This window comes from Plectropomus leopardus, chromosome 3, assembly GCF_008729295.1.
Source record: "Plectropomus leopardus isolate mb chromosome 3, YSFRI_Pleo_2.0, whole genome shotgun sequence".
NCBI classification, from domain to species: Eukaryota; Metazoa; Chordata; class Actinopteri; order Perciformes; family Serranidae; genus Plectropomus; species Plectropomus leopardus.
This window is the reverse complement of record NC_056465.1, coordinates 17,544,768-17,572,709: the sequence shown is the minus strand read 5'-3', so window position 1 is coordinate 17,572,709 and position 27,942 is coordinate 17,544,768. Positions and strand designations below refer to the sequence as shown.

The following is a 27,942-nucleotide window of genomic DNA, read 5'->3' as shown; positions in this document are numbered from 1 at the left end:
CCAGGGATATTTAGAACGCAGTAGCAGCATTACCCAAAGCAAATGCTACACACACACACACACACACACACACACACACACACACACAGAACATCACATAATGACTGTGTGGGCCAACATACTGCGCTGTTCTTGGCCACGTTGGTCTGTAATGTGCTAATAACTTAATTGTTACAATATGCTCATGATATTGAGCCATGAGATTTTATGAGGTGCGGAAAAAAATTACAGCGAACATCTAAGGTGCAACTGTCGCTGTCATGTTCAGTGAGTTATTTCTGTTTAAACCCACTTTTTGTTGAACACTTCAAAAACCTTTATCAGCTTTTGCTAAAGCTTAGACGATATAGATTTTCCTGCTAAAACAAAAGTCCACATATGTTCGTGTTGCTTTGAATCCTGGTCTATTTTCTGCCACTTTGCGTGTCAGCATTTGTATCTACGTCCGACTGTGGCTGAACCACACTGACGGTAACTAACAGGCCCTGTAACAAAAGGCATTAGTGCCTTTTCATGTTTTTAATTTTCATGATTACATCTTAAAAAGATCTTCAATCTTAAAAGTTTCAGTTGATAAAGTTTGTGTGGGAACAACTTATATGTCCTTACATTGGCACATATTTTCAGTTCTTTTTGTACAAAATTTGACTTAAGGACAGACAATTTATTCAAATGGAAATTTCGACAGATGTTTCAACTCTTTTGCTTTGAATCAAGCTGCTTCTTTGCTCTCGTCAGTCACAAGCTGCACTCATATCAGCCTTTGAAAAGAAATCCACGGTACCAGCAGATTAACTGTTACAGCCTGTCATTCCATTTCTGTCTCTTTTTTCTCATGCTTACATTCCTCACTTGCTAATTTCTGTCTTCTTATTTTTCTGTCTCTTTCTGAACTTCTGCATGTCGTCATGTCACCAACAGCAGGGAGAGATGGCCATGAGTTTGTGTGTTTTTTTTTAGTTTTGGGTGGAAGAAAGCAGGCTTGTTCTTCATCCTGTCATAGGATCAAACACTCAGCGTAACTTGTACAAACGTGCAAACATGAAATGACAAAGATTGGACTGAACTGTTGAATGATTAAGCAAGGCCTCGCAGCTTGGCAGTTTTTTGGTATAAAAATCCTGATATTTTGATAGCACAACGCTCCTGGTGTACATGAAATTCAAATGAGGACGAAATGCAAAAACAGAAGTTCCTCGGCCAGTCTTAGATTTTTGTGCTTTCAAACAAGGTACATTTTCCAACCCCGTCTTCTGCACACATCAAATCCATCTCACCTTCCATCTTTAATGTTCTACTAAGATTGTTCATCGTATTCATGATGGGTTAAGATTTGAAGGTTTACTCATATATTTACTCTCTATGTCTCTCCAGGAGGGATAATAAAGTAGTATTGATTGATTGACTGATACGCAGGTCACCAGGGTTAGTGCTAAGTCTGCTATAGTGACATTATAGCGTTTTTTTCTTCTCTCTTTTTACTTAAGGCTAGAAGGCAATAACCCAAGGCATCACCATCAACAGTCCAATCCTTCAATGAAGTTATTTCATGCACAGTTGATTTTATGTAAATTGATTGACACCTTGGAAGGGGGGCAGTGTCTGCTTTTCACCGAGTCATAACTCTTAACCGTCTCGAAGGTGGGAGGAAGAAAAAGAGAGGGACAAAGGAGTTGAGGATAAATTGGGAGAGAGGTACAGTAGTGTAGTAAATGAGAGGAGAAGTCCAGGGAAGATAGGAAAAACATGATGTATTGTTAACATTTCCTTTACTCTGACCCATCTCTTCTTCAGACAGATGAAAAACTGGCTCCAATCATCCTATTTACACGATAAATAAATTCCAAATCCAGGAGTGTTTTTAATTGCAAATTGGGGCTCACAGGGACCCTCTGCCTCCCTGAGCTTTAGGAACTGCGTACGCCAACATCTACCTTCCCCTGAAAACCCCAGCACAGTCAATTATGGTAATGAATTGTCAATAAATATAAAAATTTAATACGGTCCTGCTGGCTTTGAGTGGCAGCTAAGGACTGTGTGTGTGCCGTCGAGACAAATGTGCTGCAGCTGCAAATATAAGGTGCACCTGAAGTGTGTGAAAGGAGTGTGTGTGAGTGTGTGTGTGTGTGTGCGCGTGTGTGCACGCACGGGCATTTAAGTGTGCATGAATATGTTCGTGCGTGCATGAGCGTTTGTGTTTGTGTGTCAAAGTGTGAATGGATGGGCTGGGCCCAAGAAAAAGGGATTTATGGAAAATCTATCTATCTGTCCATCTGTCCATCCATCCAACTTGTTTTTTTCGTGTCTCATCATGCCTATTTTTTGTTTTGCTGTATAACAGACGACAGAAAGAGAGAGAGAAAGAGAGTCAAATCTGGCAGGTCCAGTCAGTCGGAGGTGAACTCCCATGCTCTCTCCATACGCCCACAGTGTGTTGTCATAAAAAACTGTTTAACTGTAAAAAAAACTATTGCCTTCGGCTTTTTTTTTTTTGTCGTCCACTCTGACAAATAAACCAAAGCTTTTAACTCTGTGTTGAGTGCACAGTAGCACAGGTACAGGGATGAAAAAAATGAATGCATGAAGCTCATGGTGGTGGTGTGTTCAGGGTACAGTCATGTGTTGTAAAGTTGTCAATCATTTTTGCACATTGGGGTTTTTAGATATTTTTGTCTTAGTTGAAATAACCCCTAAATAGGCAGAGATAAGCAACCCAAAGACTAACAAATATCCACAGTTATACAATTTATGTGAAAAAGGAGTCTGCTGTATCTACACATGCTTTTTTGTCTTAGAAGCAATATGGATATTCAATTCAACATGCATGAATCAAAGAGAGACACCTTCTTTACATACCTCTCTCCCTGGTTATTCTAGGTGGACTATGGAGTGATTGCTTCACAAGCAGGAGCCACCCTCAACAACCTGCTGAGCCACGCCCAGGAGCTGGTGGCCAAGCTACGCTCCCTGCAGCTGGACCAACGGGAGTTTGTCTGCCTCAAGTTCCTGGTTCTATTCAGCCTGGGTGAGTCTTTGAATGTGTTGAAGCGGGGACATTTGAGGGGGAGATACAGTAAAACATTCCTGGACAATTGTTCTTGCCCCCTGAATAAGTTGTTGCTGTTGAGGTGGGATGAGGATCAAAGAGATGCAGGTGATGCAGAGAGGCACTGAGGATGGGAGAGAATATGAAGTAGTAAGAAAGGGAAGTGAGGGAGGATGTGGATAGGAGGAGGAGGAAAGGGGGTGGAACAAGAGGAAGGAAGGAAGGGACAAAAGAGAAAGTGAGGGAGGAAGGAATGAGGGGAAGTATGGTCCCTTTTTCAACAGAGAAAGGAAGAAGGCAGGCTTCTTTTACTCTCCTATGTTGTATTATGAGTGCAGCAATAGTAGAAAAAGCATTCATTTCAACATTAGAGACAGTAAATGATAAAAGATGCAAAATTTAAAGAGAAGGAATAGAGGCATTTGATTTAGCTTTGGGATGTTGGACAGAGCCGAGAGGAGAGCTGGGGGGTGAAATTAAGTACACAAGACAGTAGAAAGGGGGAGTTACAAGGGGATGGGAACATTTTGGGTTTTTTATTTTAAGCGGTTCAAAGGAGATTTGCAGGGGGGGTTCTCCCTTTTATTAGATTTGGCTGGTCAGAAAGGATATGAAGGAGTTGGGGGTCAACAGAGAAGGAGACAAGGGAGGAAGGAACAGATGAGGAGGAGATAGGAAGATGATGAAGTGTGAGAGAGAGTGGGAATTGGTTGGAGGCAGGTACTGTGAAGCATTTGGGATGGACAGGAGGGATGGAGCTGAGGCTGGGAAGAGAGAGGGAGCATGGGATTCGAGAGGGGAGGAAAGCGGAGGGATAAGTAGCCAAATGAGTTAAGGGACGAAGAGAAGGGGTACAGTGTGTGCGTGCATGATTGTGTGTGTGTGTGTTCAGATCCCAAAGCTGCTCTTCGCTCTCTAAGCCGAGGTCAGACATTGCCAGGAGACTGTCATCTCTGTCTCTTTCCTAACAAGTCTGCAGCAAATAGCCTCAGAGGAATACACACCCACACACACACACAGTTACACTCGACCAAACCTATTTTAACACCCCACATTACTAAAGCCAATGATGTCAAGGTAGCTTCGCTCAACTCTGCCCCTCTATGGCACTGAGAGCAGCAGTGGCATACATATAATGAATATTCTCCTCATCCTTAGCTACCCCTCCCTCCATCCACCTGTAATCCACAAGGGTCACGCTTTCACTTCTTTACCTCCTCTAAACAAAGAAAGAGGGACTAATGAACTGCTCGGCAAAAGCGCGCACACACACCGAGGTGATCAGGCAGGATTAACGTTTGTGTTAGTGGTGTGGTACAGCAAAGAAAGAGGGAGGGATAGGGTGTATTGCAGTGGGGCTTTGGAGTGTGTGTGTCTGTGTGCATGCGTGTGTTTGTTTGTGTGGGTTTTTTTATGGGGCAGGGGTGTTGCCGGGGCTCAGGGTCTAAATAATTTGGCAGAAACATCATCCATAATGAAAGGCTCACCTGAGGGATGTGTATCGCCCCCGGCAGTGCCTGTTCAGGCCTCCCTGCGAAGAAAGCCCGACACAGACGCCATAGAGCTGGCGGAGGTGGAGGAGGGCGGGGGTGGGGAGGGGCTTGACTAATGTAAAGCCAGGAGATTCAGAATTGATCTGATTAATATCTCACACAGCTGAACAGAGATGTGGGTTTGAGATGCATACATTTACCTGAGGGTAGAGTGCATAATGTGTGCAGGTGTGCATCTGTGTGTATGTTTACATAGCTGCTTTTGAACTACAGGCAGAGCCAATTAATAAGGATTGTAGTGAAATGAGGCATGAAAGTAGCTCTTCACTGACTGCAGAACTAAAGGATTCACTCTCCCTCTTTATTAGCGTCATTTCATCTCTAACACTTGTGACTGTGTTCTCAGCTGGGGCAAATGTTAATACGTGTATTCATAATGACTGACTGTGACACTGCTACCCTATCATGCTTCAAAATGTCTGAGGAAATTGTAATTGTAATTGTAAGTGCTATCACTATCACTGATAAACACTTTTGCTGAAGCCCAAATCCACTTCTATTTAAATTGATACTAGAGAGCAATGTCATGTTACAACTTACATGTCACGCCTCTTTTCCAGTTCAATTCCAAGCAAATTACATTTATAAAGCCCAATATCACAAATCACAGTTTGTGATATAGGGCGTATGACATCCCTCTGTCCTTGGACCCTCACAGTGGATTAGCAAAACCTCTTTCCAAAAAAAACCTTCAACAGTTAAAAAAAAAATTAAAAAATGGTAGAATCCCCAGGAAGAGCAACTTTTGCCTCCATGACACCAGCATGCTGTCTAACAGGCCACACTGTGGCAACAGACAGTTGTACATTTGTGTAGATAATGGATAATTGTTAAATATAATATGATATAAATGATCAGAGAATGATAAATGATAAAATATGCATCACTTGCTTCAATTTTTTTTTCAGTTGTGTTTAAACAGAGAGCAAGAGAGATGAGCGGACACACACACACACACACACACACACACACACACACTCACGAAAACAGTGACAGAGCTCCACATGTGCTAGAAAATAGCAGAGGAACAGACTCATTTGCTAACTGTCGCAGAGAAATGCGCTTCTGGTATGAATGGCCAGATGATAACTGACAGGTGGCTGTGCTGACTGACCCGCCGGGGTTCTTTTGCGTCCATTGTGAACACGACGTTATGCCAGTGTTCTTTGGTTCAGTGTAAAATATAAAGCCAGCTTAATGTTGGATCTTTGTTATGGCACTGTTGCAGAATCTCTGCTTAAAAAAAAGGACTCATGATTATCACTTGAGTCCCAGTACTACAAGTTATGTTCATGCTAATGATATTGCACCTCATTATTTATGTCCACTGCCAACATACCTTGCCATTGCAAGTAGCAGTATGCTCTTTACTGTTTGTAGGAAGCTGAGGAGAACAGGAGATTGGATGGTCGTTTAGCAGAAGACTGGACCTTTATAGACTTAACATTCGCTGTTAATTGACTGTAACCATGATCTTTCGCTAACCTTACTAAATGTTTTATTTTTATACCTTTAGCTACAAATAACCATACTTTCATTTGGCATGGGTTTTATCTCACCCTAACCTTAGTTATTCCATAGTTGGCATGCACAGGTGTGTTTTAGAAAGCAAGAAATTTCAAAACAATGGCAATATGATTGTTTTGCATATATTAACTGTGCTAACAACACTACTATTATAACTACTGCCCTCCCATGTGAGTTGTGGCGGCGATGTTATTTCTCCCTGTATTTCACCGCCTCTTTTTTCTTTTCCCATGATTCTTTTTGTGCCTTGATTTTCCTCTGTATTTCTCCCTCTGTCTACTACCCTCCTTATCTCTCTCTCTTTGTGGATGGATCGGTCGCCCCCTCCCTCTCAGGAGAGCTCTTAGTTAGGTCAGTTGTCGATAAAGACAGGTATATAGATGTCACTCCAGCTGAGAGGAGACACTTGTCCTGATGTGTGTGTGTGTGTCTTTCTATCACTCTCTCTCTCTGTCCCCTGTCACTCTTTGCCTGTCTTAAGTGAAAGCTTTCACCCTCTATCAAGGAGGAGATTATCACTCTTAGAGCATTGATCTCTTAAGTGTTTGTGGGACTGTGAGCAATGATTGTGTGTGTTTGGTGTTGAGCAAGAGACCTACGAAACGGCAGAGAGAGAGAGAGAGAGAGAGAGAGCGTTGCCTGGGTCAGAGTTCAGTGAAGGATTAGTACTAGTTGTTGTATGGTGTCAGGGTGCTGTTAATGGGACTTTGATTTCCTTTAAAAGGCTCATAGACCTAATCGAAAGACTGACAGGTTGTTGTATATATGACCAGGTGAAGTGAAAGCCCAGAGGTGAAAAATGGGTCTCAAGTTCAAATTCAGGCTGAGAAAAAGTGGGAAAAAGTCTCTCTTATATCTACTGTAAGGGGAATTAACTCCAAATTGCACTGTACAGTATATGCTCATTATGGCGTGTGTGCTTCCTATACACACACACACACAAACACACAAATGTACAACCGTCAATAGAAAAAATAAAAAAATAACAAGCTTTGCTTATCAGCGTTCACCAAAAATCATACAGACACACATCTGATGAATGCCACCACACAGATAGTTTCCATACTAGCAAAGCAGACGCAATGACAGAGGTCAGAGACTGTTCAGCCAGCAACCAGTTAACCCAGCTCCACAGGTCACACCCCATCCGGTGTAATTGGGTGAGACAGGCGCTGCCAGTCCTTGTCAGACAAGAGGAGAACCAGAGTAGCTGCCAGACCAGTGCGGGGTGGTAAATGCTCCCAGTGGAGAGAGCAGATTTGTGGACATAGCCTTAAATAATGCTCCCATATTGAAGCCTTTAGAGGGAACAAAGCCAGTGAAAAGCTGCGAAAATATGGAAAATGTAGGCTTGTGTTTGATTTCTCTGTAGCAAAGTCACATTAGTGGTTCTGTTATCTATGTAAACTTTATCACCAAGTGTTAACCCTTTTGCTGCTTTAAAAAAATGTGTTAAAAACTATATTATGCATTAATTTAATGGGTTGCTGGTAATAGTAAGTAGTACTATTAGTAATACTAGTGCATTTTATTTATAGGCGCCTTTGAAAACACCCAAGGACACCATAAAAGACACAATTAAAAAAACAAACAGCATCATAAAATCAATAAAAGAAGTGATATACAATAAGAACTTAACGAGGAAAACTATGCATAAAATCCCCATCGTAAAAACTAGGTATAAAATCATTATCATAAAGTTATAGTCAGTGCAAACTCAATGTAGGTGTAACCATTCAAGTCAAGGTCAGACTGAATATGCCAGTTTGAAAAGGTGTGTTTTCAGGAGGGATTTGAGGGTGGAAAGAGAGATAATACTGCACATGCCTTGTGGGAGAGAATTCTAAAGAAAGTGATTGTATCGTTCGTCTGGAACCCCAAACTCTAGAGATACACTGATCCATAATGTCATACATGTTCATTTAATCTGCCTACTTCAGCTGTTTATGTCGACTATATCTTTTCAGTATCAAGCGCAACTGATTATATTCTTCACTGTCATAAATCTGTTGATTATTCTTTCAATTAATTGATTGGTTGTTCAGCCCAAAATATGTAAGAAAAATAGTTTACAAATTAAAAAAAAAAACACAGTAAATAATGACAATAGAATTATAGTGTCAGCTCTCGTCAAAATGGACTCTTTTTTTCTGAATGCCTTTAAATACAAGGATAGAAAATTATCCATATCTTTATATAGGGCACAGGTGGTACATGAAACTTGTTGGTAAGGTTATATGCTGTATAAAAGTCAAACTCATAATTTTCTCTCAATATAAGGATACAAAACAAGACAGATACATACACACACACACATATATACACATACCTTTTTTTCAATATGAAGCAAATTAATGCAATCAAGGAAATTTGCAAAACATAAAATATTGATGTGTAATGTTAGCTGTTGTATTATTTCTGGTAGGTGATCAGAAATCAGCTGTGCTGTCCACTCATAAGAAACCAAGACAGCCAGTGATTCAAGAGCTGCCTTTGCACCACATTAGCTGTCCGTCAAGTGATTAGTCAGGCTCTGAGGATGGAGTTTAGAGACACCCACCTATCCATCCCTCCCGCCTTCCATCCCTCACCATCCATCCACCTCCCTCTGTATTGTCTCTCCTCTCTTTGCTTTGCCCTTACCTTCCCTCTTTTTTCCACATTTGTCTTTGTGCGGCTCGATCTATCACAACGCCATCCTCACACCCACCTCCATCGCTCCTTGTTTATCCTCACCCACATCTGAACCGCCATTTATCACTTCTCATCCCTCCCTTAGCTTTACCACCACCCCTTTCCTTCCCTAAAATGTCTTAACTACAGTCATTTAAACTTGTATTGCGTGGCCATCGGTAAACCGGTGAAAGGAAGTATAATATAGGGCTGAGATCATTTCACCAATCCCTAAATACACAACATGAGACACAACTCTTTAAAGAGTCGCCGTACTGGCATTAATTCATACAGTATTTGGAATCTTGTTGTGCTCCTGGGCGTGTGAAATTGTGTAACAAAAACTTTTCTCTTCCTTTCTCTATAGCTTTAACCCATTTACCTTTCCATTTGTACACTTCCTCAACCCTCTCTTCTCTTCACTCCTATGCAGGGGTGCGTCTCTCATTAGCATGTTTAGTGCGCCACACACTGAAGACAGGTTTTGTGCACTGCGAGGTCAGACACCAATCTGCTGACAACAACACAAACACAGCAAACGTGATTAACCTTGATGGGAAAAAGACAAGTATTCTCTCTCTCTATCACATTTATCTCTCCACACAATGAGAGGAAAAAAAACACGTAATTCCCAGACAGGTACGTCCTAATTAAGCAACAGCCGAGGCTGCTCAGAATCAATGCCCTGATCCCTGACCAGTGAGCAGGGGAGCTGGCTAATTCATGCACACCACCCGCCCTCTCCCCCATAAAGCCTGGCAAATATTCATTTCCTGAAATGAACCGAATCATTTCGAATTCAGTTAGGGATTGATTAACATCGAGAGACAGCGACGGTTCAATATTTTTACCCATTGAGACCGAGTTAGGGGCCAAATAATGGAGCATATAACCGGAACAATGCTAACAACTTAATTAAAGCAACATAATATGGACTTCTTCCCCTTTTTTGTGCTGCTTGTTAGTTACTGGGCTGTAAGTCAACAGAGTGGAGTCATCAACTCTACCTTTGATCCGATCAATACATGTATAAAGGTACAGTTAGGGGGTCACTTCCTGCTCTCAAGGAAGAAAAACATCAGGATAAGCTAGTAAAGAGCATGTATTTTCCAAAATTTAGGCAGTGTTTTGCAACATGAACACAGCTAAAATGCCTGTAATTTACTACAGGTACCAACCATAATACAAACCACAAGTCCAAATAACTTACAGGAACTTGAGGAAACAGCAGAAATTACAGGTGTAAACAAAAAGCTACCCACCCCTACATCCCTTAGGTGGCTATGAGGTAGTATATGTGATTCTTAATAGTACTTAACAGATTAGCAGCCCAAGAGTGATGTTAAGTAGTTGATGTAGAGTTATGTAGGTTACATTTTGGCAAGGACAGCTACATAAATTAAGTATAAGAAAATAAATTTGATTGGTTGTTGTCAGGTTCTGTACTCATTGTAAAGTGACATAGTTTAGGTTTAAGTAAATAAAATTACATGAATTAGGTGTAAGCAAGTAAAAATACCTGGGTTAGGTTTTGGAGAATAAAAAAAATATGGGGACGACATACCTTAAAGTAATTCAAAGTTCACTTGGTTTACTGTAATCCCAAACACCCATCCACCACCCCAACTTTCCTCCTTACGAGAACAGTCACTCTTTATTGTACTTTCTTCTAAACTCATTGGTTAGTCATTTGATTGCAACCTCCTCGATTATGTGAGTTGTACACGAATTACTGGCTCATGTTATATACAAATTTAGGGCATTACTTTTCATAGGTATATGTACAAACAGTGCATTAGAACAGCCTGGATTATTTACAGCTTGCATGCTGAATTTGGAATAGGCAGAAAACGTCCCTTATTAGACCCATCTAAGATGAATTCAAATGTGAAGACTTGAAGTAGATACATGTGGTATGCAGACATTTCACATATGAAATGTGCTAGCTCATATGCAATTTCACAAGTGAAGTATCACAATTCAGATGTTATTTTTGCCACACTAAAGGTTCATGAGAAAATACCCAGACACTGTGCAAGGCATGTGCATGAAGTATGGCACAACTCATGCTTCATAGAGTGTGTGTGTGTGTGTGTGTGTGTGTGTGTGTGTGTGTGTGTGTATACAGGCTTGCATCCCTTATGCTTGACTAATGTTTGCAAGTCCCACAAATTACAGACTCAGTGACTGGATTGGTGCAATGACAGCAGTAATGGAAAATACAGTAGTGATGATTGCAGTGGGGCTTAGACTATAAATGTATGTATAAGGTTCATAAAGTGCAATCCATGCACGGAGCAACTGCATCTAGTGCTTTATCATCACTCTGTTTTGAAACTTGGTGAAGTGCTCGACAAACACGTGCTGATTGAGAAGTATTGGACTCTCATTTTTAAAACAAATCTTTTAACCCCCCATCAGTTTTCTTCAGGCATCGTTGTGACGCAGGAGACAAACTAAAAAACATTTGCTCAAACTTTGTCCCCGACAGAAGAGCCAAACCCATCTAATCATGTTTGAGTGTCCCGACTTTTCTTTCATCTCATCAGTAGTAGGTGGGAGTGTGCCCTAAAGCAATGAACCTAATACTTCCGCCTATTTTCTGTCAATTTTAGCTTAAGAAATCTTACATGGCTGTCGGTTCCTGACGCCGGCCGCCACTTTGTAGGGAATTCCATGTAATGAGGCTGCCTAAAAGGCTTTCAGACTTTATCAAGCAATAAAAGCTCCAGGTCTCCAGCCCGCCACTATTACCTGGTAATACTGCAGGCTGTTGTCATTAAGCAGCAGCTGCATTGAGTTGCGGTAAGTTGTGGTGAGTTGTGGTGGTGGCGGCAATATTGAGGACTGCTGCCTCTCAACCCTTGACCTGACTCCCAAGTTAGCCTTAGCTTTATATCTTGCCGATACATTACAGTTTTCTGATGGATTTTGACATTTACCAGATTATCTTTGAAGTATCGTTCCAATTTACAACTCAAGCTTACCTTCTTTTCTTCCCTTTCTAAGTCTTATCACATTCTTACAGTTATCTATTTGGTGATTATGTTGACACTGTTCTTTATCTGGTTCCAAACAAGGCCACTTATCAGAGAGTAAAGCAACATAATAGAGAGGGTTTGTTTAAAGTGGGATTTGTAAATTGACAGACCCCAGCATTAAACAATTTGGTGATAAATAAGAGATAAAAGACAAAAAGTAGTATCATTCTTATTCTTCATGGAGGATCTTGTAGATAGAGAGCATATTCTATGACTGAGTCTTAAGGGTTTTAACCATGGGGATTAAGTCCTGTAAATCCCAGGAAAGAAACAAGAGACAGCAGACACAAAGTCGCATATAAAATACAGAGGTCTTATCAAATCTACATGTCTCCCAAGAACCAAAGTCATACAAAGTATAATATAGCAGATGAACAGTCCTATTTTAACAAGATTACAAATCTTAGGGATTATACCCTGTGAGTGAGTTACATACGTACATCACCTATTCAATTTCAATAGCCCAAAGAGACATGTAAATGAAAGTACAGTATGGCCTTCCAAAATCTGGAACTGTCTAAAACTGGACATTTGTATCATGTGCATGTACTAGGACAGGAGCCCCAGCTGTTACTAAAATAATGCAGAGAGCAGCTGTTTACACTGTATCTTGATACAGAAGGGGTTGGTGGTTAGGTCAAGGCAACAAAACTACTTGGGGGTGGTTAGGAAAAGATTGCACGTTGCCAAAAAGTACCAGGTTTGTGTGCCATAAATTCAGCTGCTGAAAAACACCCAGCGTTAAGTGCCATAAACATGGCTGGAAAAGCAGTGGCATGTTGCTAAAAAATTACACCTGGCTCGCAGTGCCACTAGCACAGCAACCATCTCAAACACGACTCTCCAGGGTCAGAATCCGATCTACCTCCTCTACCACCCACCCTGAGTGGACTTTCTCTTGGTCTGTTGCTCTGATCACGAATAATGACGCAGATGGGTTTACATTGGGGTTGATGTAAAGCCCTGTGTGTCTCACACTGCACGCTAAACTGCCCAAGCAGCGCATTTTTACACTCTGGTAGTGGTTGTAAAGAGGCTGACTTAATCTCAACAGAATGCTCCTGCAACAGAGTGATAATACAGTAGGAACTTCTGCAACCATCTACCAGACTGTTACAAAAGGAGTAATATCTCTTTGAATTCACCATAATCCACACCCTGTAACAGTCATAACACGTGCAGCCCAGCCCTGCACTTCTACCTGAATATAGTGACGTTGTACAGTGGCAGTAGGATTTAATACACACTTATAGTCACTGCCCCACCCAAGCAATACAGGACTTATCCCCTAAACTTCTCCTCCCCTCCATCAATATACTCACTAACTACCGTAGCAATGAGTACAACCAGACAAATGCTCCTGTAAAAGTTTTTTTTTTGCCAAAGAAAAAACCTTTTCCTCGCTTCTACCTCCTCCACTGCTCCTCTCCTGCACTCCCATGTGGGGTGATTTAAGACGGGCAAGCTATGGAGAAACTGTTGCCCTCCATCTCTTCCCTCCTCCCTCCCTCTCATTCTCCCTCTCCCTTGGCCTTATTACAGGCTGTCAGTTTATTATAAAACATTAGGAAAGCAGAGGGACACTTGCAGTTACTGTCCTATCGATCGGCAGGGATAGATTCTGTGATTTAGAGTCAGCCTCTGCTTGCGCCCTCCACATTCTCGGTCTCCTATTAAGGCACCAGCGCTTTGCTTTTGCTATTGATGTCTCAACATTAACAGTTACAAGCTGCTACAGAAAATCAATGTTCAACTTTTATTACCGGCTGCATAACGCAGAGGACCTCCCGCCAGTTGGTACTTAGCAGTCAAAAGGAGGCGCGGATGGTCCGCCCGGCACGTCAGGTGTTTTCTAAGTGATATCTGCAGTAATATCAATCCTGTGTACAGCATATAGGAGCTTTCATGGGGCAGTTGAGAGACTAAGAGCTTAGGGGCAAAGCATAGGAAAGTATAGCTTCCCAAACAAATTAGCACATGCTTGCAAATATCAGTCTCTGCACCTGGACACAGACTTGAAAATGTGAATGTAAGATGGGCAGTAAAGTTTTTAATGATAACAATCTTGCTGAATAGTTTTTTCCCCACATACACTTTCTTGGATCTCTTTGAACGCCGCCATCAATACATCTCTAGTTATCGGTCACAAGATCACATATACAGTACACCCACCTGTATGTCATAAAGCTAAAGATCGATCCCCTTCAACCACCACCACCGACCGGCCATCCATCCATCATCAGCATTAACCTGGATGTGTGTGCGCTGTAACCTAGGTAGCATGGACCTAGAGCGGCTGAGGTCTCTCAAACATTTATGAGGGGCTACAGAGCAGCGGTACGGCAGCCCTTCTGGGACAAACAGCCCCCGGTCCTGTACTCTCAGTCCCGATCAATGGAACTCAAGTTCATTACACACACTTTTCAGCCGAATGGCAGGAACAGATTCCCCCCTCCCCACCCCTCCTTCCCCAATCGTCGAGCAGTCCACCACTGGGGCTGCATTACACTTGCTTGTTTACGTGACTGCGTGTACAGGGGAAGACGGGGGCAAAGTGTGTGTACGGGTGTGCATTTTTTTTTGTGTGTGTGTGAGCAGGGGCTGCTCCCAATGGCCAGAGCTTGAGGTTATCATTATGTACAGGCCTATCCGCTGCAATGCTAATGCTAATGCATTCTCAGTGGCCGCAACTCAGGTCCCAGCGCTGTGCTAGCTAGGTTGCTACTCCTCTCCAATTAGAGGTTGAGGGATGACTGTTTGGGGTAGGGAGGACAGGCCTGGGCTACCTGGGGCCCTGCAGAGAACAGGCTCACATTAGTCGAGGAAAACAGACTCAGATAACAAATTGTGCATACATTGGAGCGCTGCAGAAAATCCCACTTTTGATTTGAATGATTTGTTGACTGGAGACCATCTACTCCCCAGCTGTGTTTTCATCCAGCTTAATTTGCTTAGAGAACTTATTTAATTTTATACCTTACTGTTATCTCACTGAAACCAACTGGCTTTAAACTATTAGTATATCTTACAATAAAGTTTGGTTATTTACAAACCTGAGCTGATTCCAGCAATCAAAAAAGCATCAATGTTTCACTCACAAGCTGCAGATCTATAACCAGCCCAGTCACCAGAAAAAAAAATGTTGGCATTTTACATTTTTTCAGACCACTGCATTTGTACATTCATACATCTCATATCAATGTTTCTAAAGTGACAAAGTTCTGATTACATGTAAATGGGCTGACTTTGTCATCAGGAGGTGGAGGGGATGTTTAATGGTGTGAGACCCAGGTGAGAACGCTGCCAAGCTGCAGACCTATGTTTGAGACCAACAAACAACAAAATCAGTTGTTTTGTGGTGACACACACCAGCATTTTCAGTGGAAGCTATGGTACCAAAAACAGGTGTCTTAAGCCAAAACATGGTCTTTTCCCAAGCATAACTAAGTGGTTTTGTGCACAAACATAACTGCAAATTAACCACAGCATTGTAGAAATGTAAAGTTTCAACATATCAGCAACATAATGCATACAGATGTTAAATATCCATGGTTTGCAGAAATGTACAATACCAACATTTATTTTGTTGATTGGATTGATTTACAGCAGAGCAACCAAATGAGGACTGACTGTGTGTGTGTATGTGTGTGTGTGTGTGTGTGTGTGTGTGTGTGTGTGTGTGTGTGTTTGACAGCAGGGAAAGAACAACTGCCAAAGTCATGCTGCGTATTGATCATACCACCTGCCTCGGCCTTACTTAAACATTACATACAAACAGCAGCAAAGAGTTACACAACCTTCCCCGCGGAGGTTTCTCAACCCGCAGTCACTCTATCTCAGTTGCTTTTTCTTTCCTTTTCTTGCACTCATGCACTTGAGGACTCTAGGAAGCCCTCACCAACACACACCCACATATGCATGCACACTTACTGTATACACACAAGATACAGTACATGAAGGAGATACAAATAGTGATGTAACACACATACATAGACACTCATGTAAGCATACACACCATAGGACCTAGCTGAAGGGCAGTGGTGTGGCCCCTCAGTCTTTAAGTGTATTGCAGGTCAAATGTTCAAAAATACAACTGCAATCAGATGAACCCCCGGCTTTACACACCAGCCCTGTCAGTCATTTATTAAGTTGTAAATGTGAATGGCTTCACTCTTTTAATCAGTTTCTCAATAGGAGCTACAGTATTAGTGCTGCGATTGTCATTTCCACAGCAGAGACAAATCTTTATGACAGGACGTTTATGGTTGCCTTAGCTCATGATGTGTCATTAGTGTTACTCATTGGACAATTATTACTATACGCAAAACGTAAAAGACAAAGGCGTGAAATGAACGGTTGAGCAAGATAAAAAGGGATGATGCACCGAGTTATATGTAAGAAACTTATTTCAATACCTCACTTTGTAGGGTAAAATTTCTTGTCTTTAGATTGAAGTCTCTTCATGTGGCAGTCATTTCTGACTTGCCTTACTCTTTCAGGCGTGAGTTCACATGCAAAAAAACTCTGACGATTTGAGAAGAAGTAAAATTAATCCTTCACATTCACCTACCGCCCTGATATCACAAATGGAGCTCACTGGCATCACAGCACTGCCTGGCATGTGGGTTGTCAGCCACTGTGTTCTTGTGTGAATGTGTGCAGTGCAGAGACATGCGGTGGTAGTAAGCTATATGGTAGTCAGGTGGCTGCTATAAGATTATACACCCTCTTCCCTTTGCTCTTTGAGCTTCTGTGTGTGCGTGCGTTTCTTTGGACAATGTGGTTACAGGATACTTCTGGCAGGGCAGAGAACAGTGGAGCTTTACGGTGATGTGTGTGTGCATGCTGTGGCATGTGTTCACGCGTAACCAGAGACAGTGATTAAACGTTTTAAAGCACAGATGATCCAACAGGTGCTCTGGCTCACTGTCTCTTGTTTTCCCACCCTTTCTTACTCTCCCTCTCTCCCCCTCTCTCCCTCTCTCCCCCTCTCTCTCTCTCTCTCTCTCTCCCGTTCTTTCTCCCCCTCCCCCCCTCTCTCTCTCTCTCTCTCTCTACTGTATGTTGGGCCCCAACCCTCTCTGTGACCCCGACTCCTGAACCATCACAGCTCCTTTCTTGTCTTTCCATTCTTGTCCTGAAGGATATTTTAAGCAACAAAGCCGTATGAGAACACTGTCTTACACACAAAGGCACACAAATGTTAAGCATAGATATTCCTTGAATTACAATGAAAACATAAATGAAAAAATAATAAAATAAAAAAACATGGAAACCTTTAGAGCTGCTGGCAAATGCTAGAATCAATGTTCAGGGAGCCAACACATGTTGAATCACAAGAGGGCATTAATCAATCAACCTGCTCTACACACGCATATCATCAGAAAATAATGTTGTGTAACGTAAAGGAATTTTCCTGTGGACTGTCAGACATTTGTCATGCCAGCTTTTGGCCTGGGCAAGCAGCCTCACAGCATAAAGTTGTACTTTAGTGCCACCTGGCAATGATATCCACAGCTACTGTTGGCATGACACTGTAAGCCTATAATTTCGAACAATGCCCTGTGATGTCTGAGTTTGATATCAAGCTCAACAACTTTTATATGAAGCCTTAGAAGTGCTAAAAAGACTTGACAATTGAGAAAAAATATGTAGTCAAAATCATGTTCTGTAAAAAGTAAGCAACTCCCAAAATATTAGTTGATACTTTTGTTTGTACCAGGTAGTCTTGGAGGGGCATGCAAGTGTTAAATTTTTCCAAAAGTTTTGACAAAAGTGAATTTCCCAAAAGGGATTATAATGTACCTTCCTCTTATATTTCAAAGCTCTTTGTTATGTTAAATAGTTTGGGCACAAGTTGGTTTCTTTTGGTCAAGTTACCATCCCATTAATCCTCAGGGAAATAAACTCCTAGGGTTTTTTTTTTTACAAGTTCTTTCTGTTCAAGTCTTGTTATTTCTTTTCTTTTTCATCTTTTTTTTTAATCATATATTACAGTTAGAAATAGCGTCAAACGTGTAATGGAGGACACAAGAGCACATGCAAGCCCATTTTGTTCTTTTTAAATACATCCAATAAAAGTTAGTAAAACTCTAACTACCGTGGGTGCAGAACACAACCACACACAAACTCCCTTTACAATATCTGTTTTTATTGAGCAAGTGTCTTTGTGGTTTATTCTCCAAAATGACTCATTTCCTCTAATTCCCTTGTATTGTGCATTTGAAAGTCCTCACATTTGGCGCAGTAGAAAAATCCAGTAAAACCCCAGCGTCGGAAATCAAATCCAGCTTTACGAGGCAGTGTGCAAACATGTCATCTGTGCAAACATGTCATCTTACATTATGCCTGAGGGGGAGGAGAGAACAGCCACCACCATCCGATACTTTAGAATAAATTAAACTCCAATTTGCACTTAAGTTGACTCCACTTGTCACATGGCAGGGGACAAAAATCACACAGAGAACAAAGAAGTTAAAAGAAGATGTGGAAAACATGCAGCACACTCATTTTTTTAGTCCGCACTCTACCTGCTGGCTTCCATCATCAAATGAGAGCGAAGCAAAGGAGGAGGGAAAGTGGGTAGATGTAAAACGAGTGAGTGCAGAAGAGGAGAGGAAAGAGTGAGAAAGAGGGGGGGAAAAATGACGCTATGGATTAACTGTCCTTCATGCTGAAAATATACATCCCCAGGCGCTTGGCACTGAATTATTAATTCAAATTTGTCAGAGAAAGAATGAGAGAAATCTATTGATGGGGAGACGGGCCCTTTAATGGTCTCATTAAAGGGGAGGCTTCCCACACTAGGCACCTTCTGTACTGCTGCAGGAGTTTTCGGGGCAGTGGAGGGTTCGAGGGGGGTACTTGACCCCCCAATGATTTTCTGTCACTTTATCATAAACAAGAAAGGTTGACATGCCCCTCCACTCCCTACGCTTTCCCTCCACCACCAAACAAACCCTGTGTGTAATTAGCCAAGGGGTGCAAAAGTGCACTGAATGTAAACGAGGTTAGCACGCGTGCACTGATAGAAAGAGACAGCAACAACACACACACATTACATGCTGCGTCTGCCTCTACTGTTGCTGACAGGTACAAATGATTTGGGAGGGTAAAGTCCAGAGGAGCATAGGGAGTCACCTCACAGGTACAGCCATATTGATTTCTAATTCATTCGAATTTCTATTTTTTTCTATAAATCATTTCCTTGGATTACGCTGAACAGTGACTTTTGGATAGTTGTGCATTAGATTGGAGCCTGTCAGTCAAGTGTCAGTGTCCTTAGCTGCATTAAGCTACATGACTGGGAGCTGTGATAGTGAGGAGGGGGGGGTTATCTATCTGTACAATCCAGATGGCATTAGCAAGGTGAGAGAGCAGGGACCTGTGGGTGCACCGTACCGTGCGAGCGTGGTTCATTGAAAGGCATTTGGTTCCGCCTCCAGGGGTCTAAAGACAGGGGCCATAAGAAGAGGAGGGGGGTGGACTGGAGGGACCGCAGGTTCATTGCTGATTCAAATCTCTCAGTAACCCTCTGGCAAATGGATTTTCATAATGCTGAGACAGTGTGATTTTTTTAACTCCCCAGCAATGTGATTTTTATCCCAGTGAGTCCGCAGCTTAGAGAAATGAACAGCAGCAAATGGGGCCAGTTGACAAAAATATTTTAAGCCACAACACAGAACTTAAGAAAATCATCGAACCATCAGATAAGCAATCATTTATGAAAGAATTGTTCAAATGTTATTTCTCTATTTTCTGGATGGTCGACTAATTGATTAATAGACTAATTATTGCAGGTTAAATGTCCTTCATCAATATGACAGCTATTAACTTCCACCATTGTATGATAACAAGCAAAGTGGCTTAATTTCTCAATGACCCCAAATTAGGTAAGAAATTAGTAAAAAAAAATGTCAATGTGAAAATGCTAATTTTCTCTCTCTCTTTTAAAGTAATTTACGGGTCATTTTCTTGTCACCTTTTCCTAATTTCTTGTAGTTTGAGGGACATTTCTTACCAAAATCCTCATTGCCTTTGTTCCCATGTTTCCAAAGAAACCAAACCTATTTGTTCAGGTTTAAATGGTTTAAATACTTGTGAAAGGTGTCTGAACTCACCACAACAAAACTGATGTGGATTCAAGTTTGAAAGGGTTAAAGAAAAAAAAAAAGCAGAGTCAAAGAGTCTGAACTATGCCTTCACTACTTATTCCCACTGACACTATCCTCTCTAGCTATGCCCATCTGTTAAGCCCTCAAAGTCCATAATAACATTGCCACAGATAGGAACAACTGATACAGGATGTAAATTTGTTTTCCCCTTCACCTCAGGATAAACCCCCGCACCTTCCAGCCAGCATAGTCAATGAGAAAAGCTTGTCTCCTTCCTGCTCCGAGCACCTTTTCTCTTGTTTTTTTTATCGGACCTAAGGCACTTTTCCCTTCCTCTCAATATCTCTCGACCTCTCTCCATCGCCCCGCTGAGCCCACTGACCCGTCCTTGGGCGACAGAACTGAACCAGCAGCTACCTGTTTAGCTTAACAACAATAGCAATGTTGTCAGAGGAGGTTTAGATTTGACTTAATATATCCCCAGCTGGCCCGTTTCTGCGTAATTCTCTTCCATAGCCGCATCAGTTTGGCCCCCTTGAGTGGCCAAACCGATGCGGCATGTTTGATGAAACAGCAGGCAAATTGAGAGTTCATGCTTTATTCTGACATGCTGACACTAGCCCGTCCCCACTGGTGGCCTGTTTCCAGGAACTGTGAGACAGTTGTTATTATGCATTGTTAGCGCAGAGAATACTTTGCCTCTGGACATTGGGCTCTATGTTAGCTCGAGGGCATGTAGCTATGGTATATTACTCTATGTTGAAGTTGAAATAAAGGGTCACTTTTCAAAATGAAGGGTCACTGTTCAGGGCCTAATTAAGCCTTTGCTAAATGAGTAAAAAGTTAATGAGAGTAAAGGATGCTTCCTGAGATCATTCACTTCATTAGATACAGAAGAAAAAGCGTTTCCAAATGATATATGGTGCACAGGTTCTCTATAGGCACAGATAGAACTTTCCACTTAGGTTTTTGATGCTACAATAAGACATGAAAAAATGTTGTGGAGAGGCAATAACCAGTACCCAAGGTATGCAGATTTGACATTCCACCACAATTTACTATAAAATGAAATACTTTTTTCCATACGAAAACAAGAATCACAGAAAAGTATTTAAACAGTATGAAAGAGATGTTTTAATAGTAATGCTACTCTTGCCTCATTTTACAGCATAAAATGAGATTTATACTTGTGTGTTAAATAATGTAGGCTTTGTGTAGATGCGTACCGTAGGCCATACCCAAGGTCGTACTCTATACCACAATACCCTATGAGGTAGCCTTACAAGAACCTCAAAAAAAAAATTCATCCCGGCCTCATATTAGAACAGGGAATTCCACTACCAACTAGGCCAATTTTTGTAATGTAAAATGTTGCTCGCTTATTCTACTACTGTTAGCATGTCGTATTTGTGGGGGAAAATGTATTTTAACATAGTATAATGTTTTGTGAGTTACAACAGAGCGTAACAGAGAAAATTGTCCCTATTAAGCCATTTTTTATGCTGTGTTTTAGTTGTGTTTTGATTCAATCAAACCTAACAGAATTTTAGAGAAACTTAAGAAGGTGGCATAGAAACCCCACTTCCAACTAGGGTTTTGGAGGTGTAATTTCAGAAAAATGCAAACACACCCCCTAACCAGTGTAAATGTTCACAAAGGCGTAGGCCACTTGCATAGGCTTTGGCATAGGCACAACCAAAAATCAGCCCTAAGGGCATAAGTATACTCCCCCCAAAGTGCTAATTGGCTGGTTGAACAGCATGTAAAACCTCTCAGCCCTACACCTTTCTCAGTGTCCAAAGTGTGTGCCATTATCCAATTCAAAAAGGCCATGATAAATACTTCTGCGTATATTTTTTGCATAAGTCCCTGGCTTATCCCACCATAAAACATCCTCTGCAGCATGTTGCAGTGTCTGTCTGTAGTACAAGACATCGTTATTAGAGATCAAACCTCAGCTGATATATGCTTCTCTTCTATCCTTTGATAGGATAGCTACTGTATGATGCCAGTTATCCTTTATAGCCTTTGGTGTATCAAGTCTCAAAGATGCCCCATTAAATGTTAAGGAGCTTGCAACTCCAGTTTACCCCCACCCACCCCCGTATTTTTTCTCGCCTCTAACATGGAGACGTCATATCTGAGAAAGGGAATTCCCCAAATGGGACTTGGAGGAAAACAAGGAAGCTGAGAGCTCCGGGGAGAAGGGAAACTTGTTTGCTGGGAAGCTTAGATAGATGAGGGAAGCTGAGCCTCCTGTAGAGGAAAAAAACCAAACACACTTCCATATAAAATGCTGTCAGTGGAGTATTGATGGGAGCTGTAGTGAGACAGTGTGTAGCTGTAGTGTGTATGTTTGTGTACATTATGACTATATTGTGGTGTGAGGGTAAAGGAGGTTGCTTTTCTGAGATACAAAGCCTAGCTTACGCATGAGGGTAGTGCACCATAACTCAGATAATAGCCCACTTAAGTAATACTGTTAACCATGCGGCCATTGCCCTTTGCCCCATGAACATTGTTTGCTTTAATCGCCCCTGCTGCCCTGTTTTTTAACACCAACACTCATACACAAACAAAAAGCCATTTCTCCCAGTGAACATGTAGCTCTACATGTTGCTTATTGTAGGCAGTCCTCACTTTGTCCTGTCGGCCCACCCCGAGTCAAAGGTCATTGGGTTCTCTTCTTTCAACGCCCCTGTCTCTGATTGGAGCTGAGCTGCGAGGCAGATTAATAATGAATAAAGTAGCAGTTGACAGTGTCGACTTGATAACAATCCAGGAGGGTACAATAAAGAGGACTTGGCCTGAACATGGGTTCAACTCCTCACTCTTTGAAGCACCGCTGCCGTAGTAAAAGGTGCTTCAGCTTTGATAGGCTCGTATACACGCCTGTGAAAGCCCCTTGTGGAAGACCCGGAGCCCCTAATTCCATCCTATACAGGAAGTGACTGATTTGTCTTCCACTCACGTTTAATTGGTCAAGTTTACTGACAGCACTTGACTCAATAACTGTTTATGACCCAGAGTTTTATGTGTTGTTTTTGGACCCGGCAGGAAACACACGTTGTGAAGTTTGAAAGGCACAGTGAATTGGCAGCATGTGACTGAGAGGTTTATTGATCAGGGCACTAAAAGTGTGACGAGAGAGACCATGGCGTTGTTTTGCAATGTATAACTGTTGCTCTTCATATCAGTGTCTTATATGAGTAAGACATGACTGGAAATAGGCGATAGTGTAATGAGGAAACAGCACGGAAAATTAAAAAATAATGTGTGGAGAGCATTAAAAGGTTTATCTCACATGTCAGGTGAATACCCAACTCAAATCACAACTTTTTCTACATTTTGGTCTGTACCATGGATATATAGAATGCCATGTATTATGACAGGGAAATTCAGCTTGCTTTGCCCGAGGGCCACTTTAGCAAAATAACAGGAGGCCAGAGGCCAGAGGCCAGACACAGTATTCCCACACAGCTCAGGTGTATGCAGGGGTGTTTGTGGGAACTGAGAATGTTTGGAGCTCTGTCGGTAGGGTCCGGGGGTATCCTCCCCTGGCACTTTCCTTGATTAACAAGATCTATTTTGATGCTTTTTATGCACTGTGGTACTATATTTATGTGTGTTAATTCACTTTTTTTGGACAACATGCTATATTATGAATTTTTTAATGCTATTTTGGAAAACATACTGTGCAAATACTTTTTATGCTCCCTTGGACAACATGCTATGCTATGACTTGTTATGCTATTTTAGACAATATGCTATAGGATGACTTTTCATGCTACTGAATTTCCCCATTGATGGATTAATAATTAAAAATGTTTTATTGTATCAATATTGATTCAAGCTAAAAAATATAGAAGCATAACAGACAGTCATGGCACGGCGGCCATACAAGATCATTCCAAGAGATAAGTAGGTGCAGCAGCCAACCAAAAACACGACATTTTTAAGAAAATAAAAACACTAAATATCTTGTGTGAGGGGCAAGAGAGATAGATAGAGATAGGTAGAGATATAGTTGGGAAGATGAGGGAAAGACACTTTAGGGTGATATATGGAGGGATGGGCATGGCACAGCGGCCATTAAATATAACCAAACAGACATGTCAGCACGGCAGCCAACCAAAAACACAACACAAACATAAAAAATAAAAATGGCACTTACTTTTTGTAGATCCAAGTAGATAGACAACAGATAGTCATGGCACGGCGGCCGTGACAGATAATCAAACCAACCAAACACAACACAAACCGCCAGCTTAGCATTATATCTGACATTTTTGACAAAGTTATTATTCTTATTCTGTGACAACTTAATATTATGTGAGGTGTTTCATAAAACCTATATGTATTTTTGGAATTTTATTTAGAAAACAAAAAACATTCTTATAATTTTTGCAATTATGAATTCAAAACTTTGAAGTTTAATATCTCAAAATTGCTCAGAACGCAGATGGAAACTCATAATTCTAAGGTGTCAAAATATAAATGACATTTATATCATAGCAGACAAAGAGATAGAGAGGAGATCTAGAGAGATAGTCAGGGCATGGCAGCCAAATATAGATAAAGAGAGATGAGAAATAGAAATAGACAGAGAGACGGAGAGGTAAAACCAGAGATAAAGGATAGTTACAGAGATGAGAGATGGATAGTCATGGCACGGCGACCACAATAAATAGTCAAACAGATCGGTCGGCACTGCAGCCAACCAAAACCACAACACAGACTTAAAGAAAATAAAAATGGCCCTTACTATTCGTAGATCTAGTTTGGCAGCGGTAGCTCAGTCTGGTGTGGGAACCAGAGGGTAGCAGATTGGAGTCCAGAAGTCCAGCATGACCCATGTTACTGAGTGTGGACTGGTAGAAAGACAAAGAATAAGGAGATATAGAGGAATAAAGTCATGGCACAGCGGCCAAAAACACAACACAGACATAAGGCCCATTCGCACAGGACTATTATAACCTAGGGACCTCACGTTATGTGGAAATCACCCCCCCCCCACATCTGTGTTTCATGGTGCGCATTCAAACAGGATAAGAGATGGCTGTGTTTTACCCAAATTTACTTACAATATAATACTAAATATGTAACACTGTAAATGTATGATCATAAATTCATGGTTGATAATGAGATTGATTTTTGTCTCTCAAAATGAGACAACATAAAGAAGTACTTGTAAAAATGTATCTTCAAACATCTTAAAATGTGTCTATTTAAAACTATGTACAATAAAAAAAAACTTCGTTTATTTTTAGATAAATTTATCCAATTTCTTTTAAGACTTTTTTTCCTTGCACACCATGGCAGTATGAGCGTTCATGAGCAGGTTCTAGTATTTATTCCATCATGTCATATAGCCTCCTGAATAATATCTTTTTTAAATGGCTGCTGTTCCCCTTTAAAGTAGAATTTATGCAGAGCTGTTATTGTATTGGAAAGGATTAGATTGTAGGTGTAGCTAATTAGGTGACCATGCAGCTTGCATCCACACTGAAGGTCAAATTTCAGTAGTTACAGCCACTAGATTGCCAATAATAGATTTCATCTGCAGACTGGAAGAAAAAACATTGGTCTAAGATGTCTGTTTAAAAAAATGGAGAATTTCTGTGTCAGTCAAATGTTGGTGCACTTAAAACAGCTTGTTGTGTTAAATTCATCACATGCTGCTAACAGCCTATGTTACGTTGCAACCAGAAGACTCATGTTCTTCTCATGCTGATGAGACTTTAACCTTTTTTCTCTGGGTAAAATAACAATGAATTTTTGGTCTACGTTAAGTGCTCATGTTTTCAATAATTTTAATATATCACTCATGATTTTACCCTCAAATATGTATTCTGTTATGATGATTTCAACTATGTTATTAGTTTTTTTATTTTAATGGAGAAATTCTTTATCCATAAACCAAAGGGTTTTTTTAGGTTCATACCCATCTTTCGATTTTTACTGGATGGATTTCAACTCAACATTTAACTCTCTTGCTTTTACAAATTAAAAAAAAAAAAAGCAAACGATTTTTAGACTATGACAAAATTTTATCTGGTGAAATCCAGCGATGTGATATGAGTGTGAATTTTTGTTTGTTTGTTTGCTTCTGCCATTGTCCATTATTTATTTATTATTTCATTTTGAGACTTCTATTGATTTATGTATTGATATTATTGTTATTATGATTATTCATTTATTCCATAGCCTTCTAGCTCACCAAAATAACCTCCATTAGCTATTGTTATTGAATTAGTTAGCCAGCAATGCTATTTGTAAAAGATTATCAACATAATATTTATAATGTCTTCATGACCAGGCTTATTTCCCTACCACCTTAAAAGCATGGATGACAATAGCTAACGTTAACTAACGGTTAAGATAGGTTAAGATGCTAACTTTACACTGACGGGTTTCATTTGGAAACAAAGGCTTGGTAGCATTTATGTTAAATCATCAAACCCCATCAGTTTGTCACCAATTTTAAGTGAACCTCACCTTATCAATAAATGTCTAATTTACAATTGAGTAGTGTCACGATACCAAAATTCTGACTTTGATACAATACCTGCCCAAAATATTGCGATACCAATACTGAAACAATACCACTGCAAAAACTTAACACCAGGAAAAGTAATGAAATAATATATAAGATGAGAGTCCTGACGTGACAAAAATGAAGGGCTTTAAAATGGGATGGCAGAGGAGAGGTATTTACACTACCTTTGACCTGTTTTATTTTCAATTTATTAACAGTATTATTGTATAAATTAACTTTTAAGTGAAATCTGGGTTAAGGCTTCAGTTTTTTCTTGTCTTGCAAAGTCAACAAAGTGCTATATTTAAACTGCACACAAGAGGGTGCTATAATTTAATAAGGGGACTTAATGAATGAATTATAGGCACCTGATGAAATTAAGATTAACTCAGCTACTGCGCTGTTCAATATTTTTGTATTTTTTAAAAGTATTTGTCACACTTTGTGCTGTCAAACACAGCTGTAAGGTAACACTGCCTCAACTGGGTGGTTGCAGATTTTGCTGGCATGTGTTTGTGTGCCTTGTGGGATGGAAGAGGTACATAAATTATGCAAGTGTTAGTTTCAATTGTGTAATGATTCAGTTTGAAAGTCTACAAAAACAATACAAACAGATGACAGCAAGTCAGGCTCTAAAAGCTCAAACCCAGGACTATAAGCCTGCACAATACAGCAGTGTACTAAAGTAGACTTAACACAAACTATAAAATACACCTCCTTATTAACGGAGGTCTCCGCTCTGTATGTAGGTGTGGGGGCTTGTAAATATGTTATTTATCACACTCGCTAACTAACCTGTCGCTGTCTAAACATAGATCAATTTTCAGTGTCTTTTTTTGTGGGCTGAATTAGGACAAAAATAGACAGTCTAAGCATAGACTTATTTTCAACTTCTTTTTGGGGCTAAATTAGGACCAAGTATCAAAGTATTATAATTTATTATATTACTTGAAATTTATTGTATTCCCTTCTGTAAGGTATTTCTATAAGCCCAGTTGAGTTTCAATTTTTTTTTATTGATGTGAATAAATAAATAAAATAGAAAATAAAATAAATATAGCTGACCAGATTTAACCAAAAAAAAAAAAAAGTCTAAATGACATCTGGTGCTCGATGGGCAGTCCTGTGCAAATAGGGCTGTAGAGAAAATAAAAACTACACTTACTCTTTGTAGATCTCGCTGGATGGCAGCAGCTCAGCTGTCGTGGCGTGGAATCCGACAGCTCACTTTCCAGACATCTGTAGGTTAAAGATGAAAATATGTACATATATATGATGTAGCAAACCAGCATAATATACTTGCTGTCACAGAATAAAAAATGGACATAGTATCGTCTGTCATCCAAAATGATGAAAAAAGTCATAGTAAAGTATGTGATCCAAGATCATGACAAAAAAAAGTCATAGCAGTGTATGTCATGCAAAATCATGAAAAAATGTCATAGTATAG

General features: G+C 40.6%; 1 protein-coding gene across 2 annotated transcripts in view; it reads left to right on the top strand.

Annotated features, from left to right (window-relative positions):
* Positions 1-27,942, top strand: part of nr5a2 (nuclear receptor subfamily 5, group A, member 2) — an 85,699-nt gene that overhangs the window by 45,286 nt on the left and 12,471 nt on the right. For both annotated transcript variants that reach the window (XM_042515786.1, XM_042515793.1), the window contains exon 6: positions 2,878-3,025. In XM_042515786.1, the coding sequence (XP_042371720.1) occupies positions 2,878-3,025 (148 nt within the window). The remainder of the gene's footprint in view (positions 1-2,877; positions 3,026-27,942) is intronic.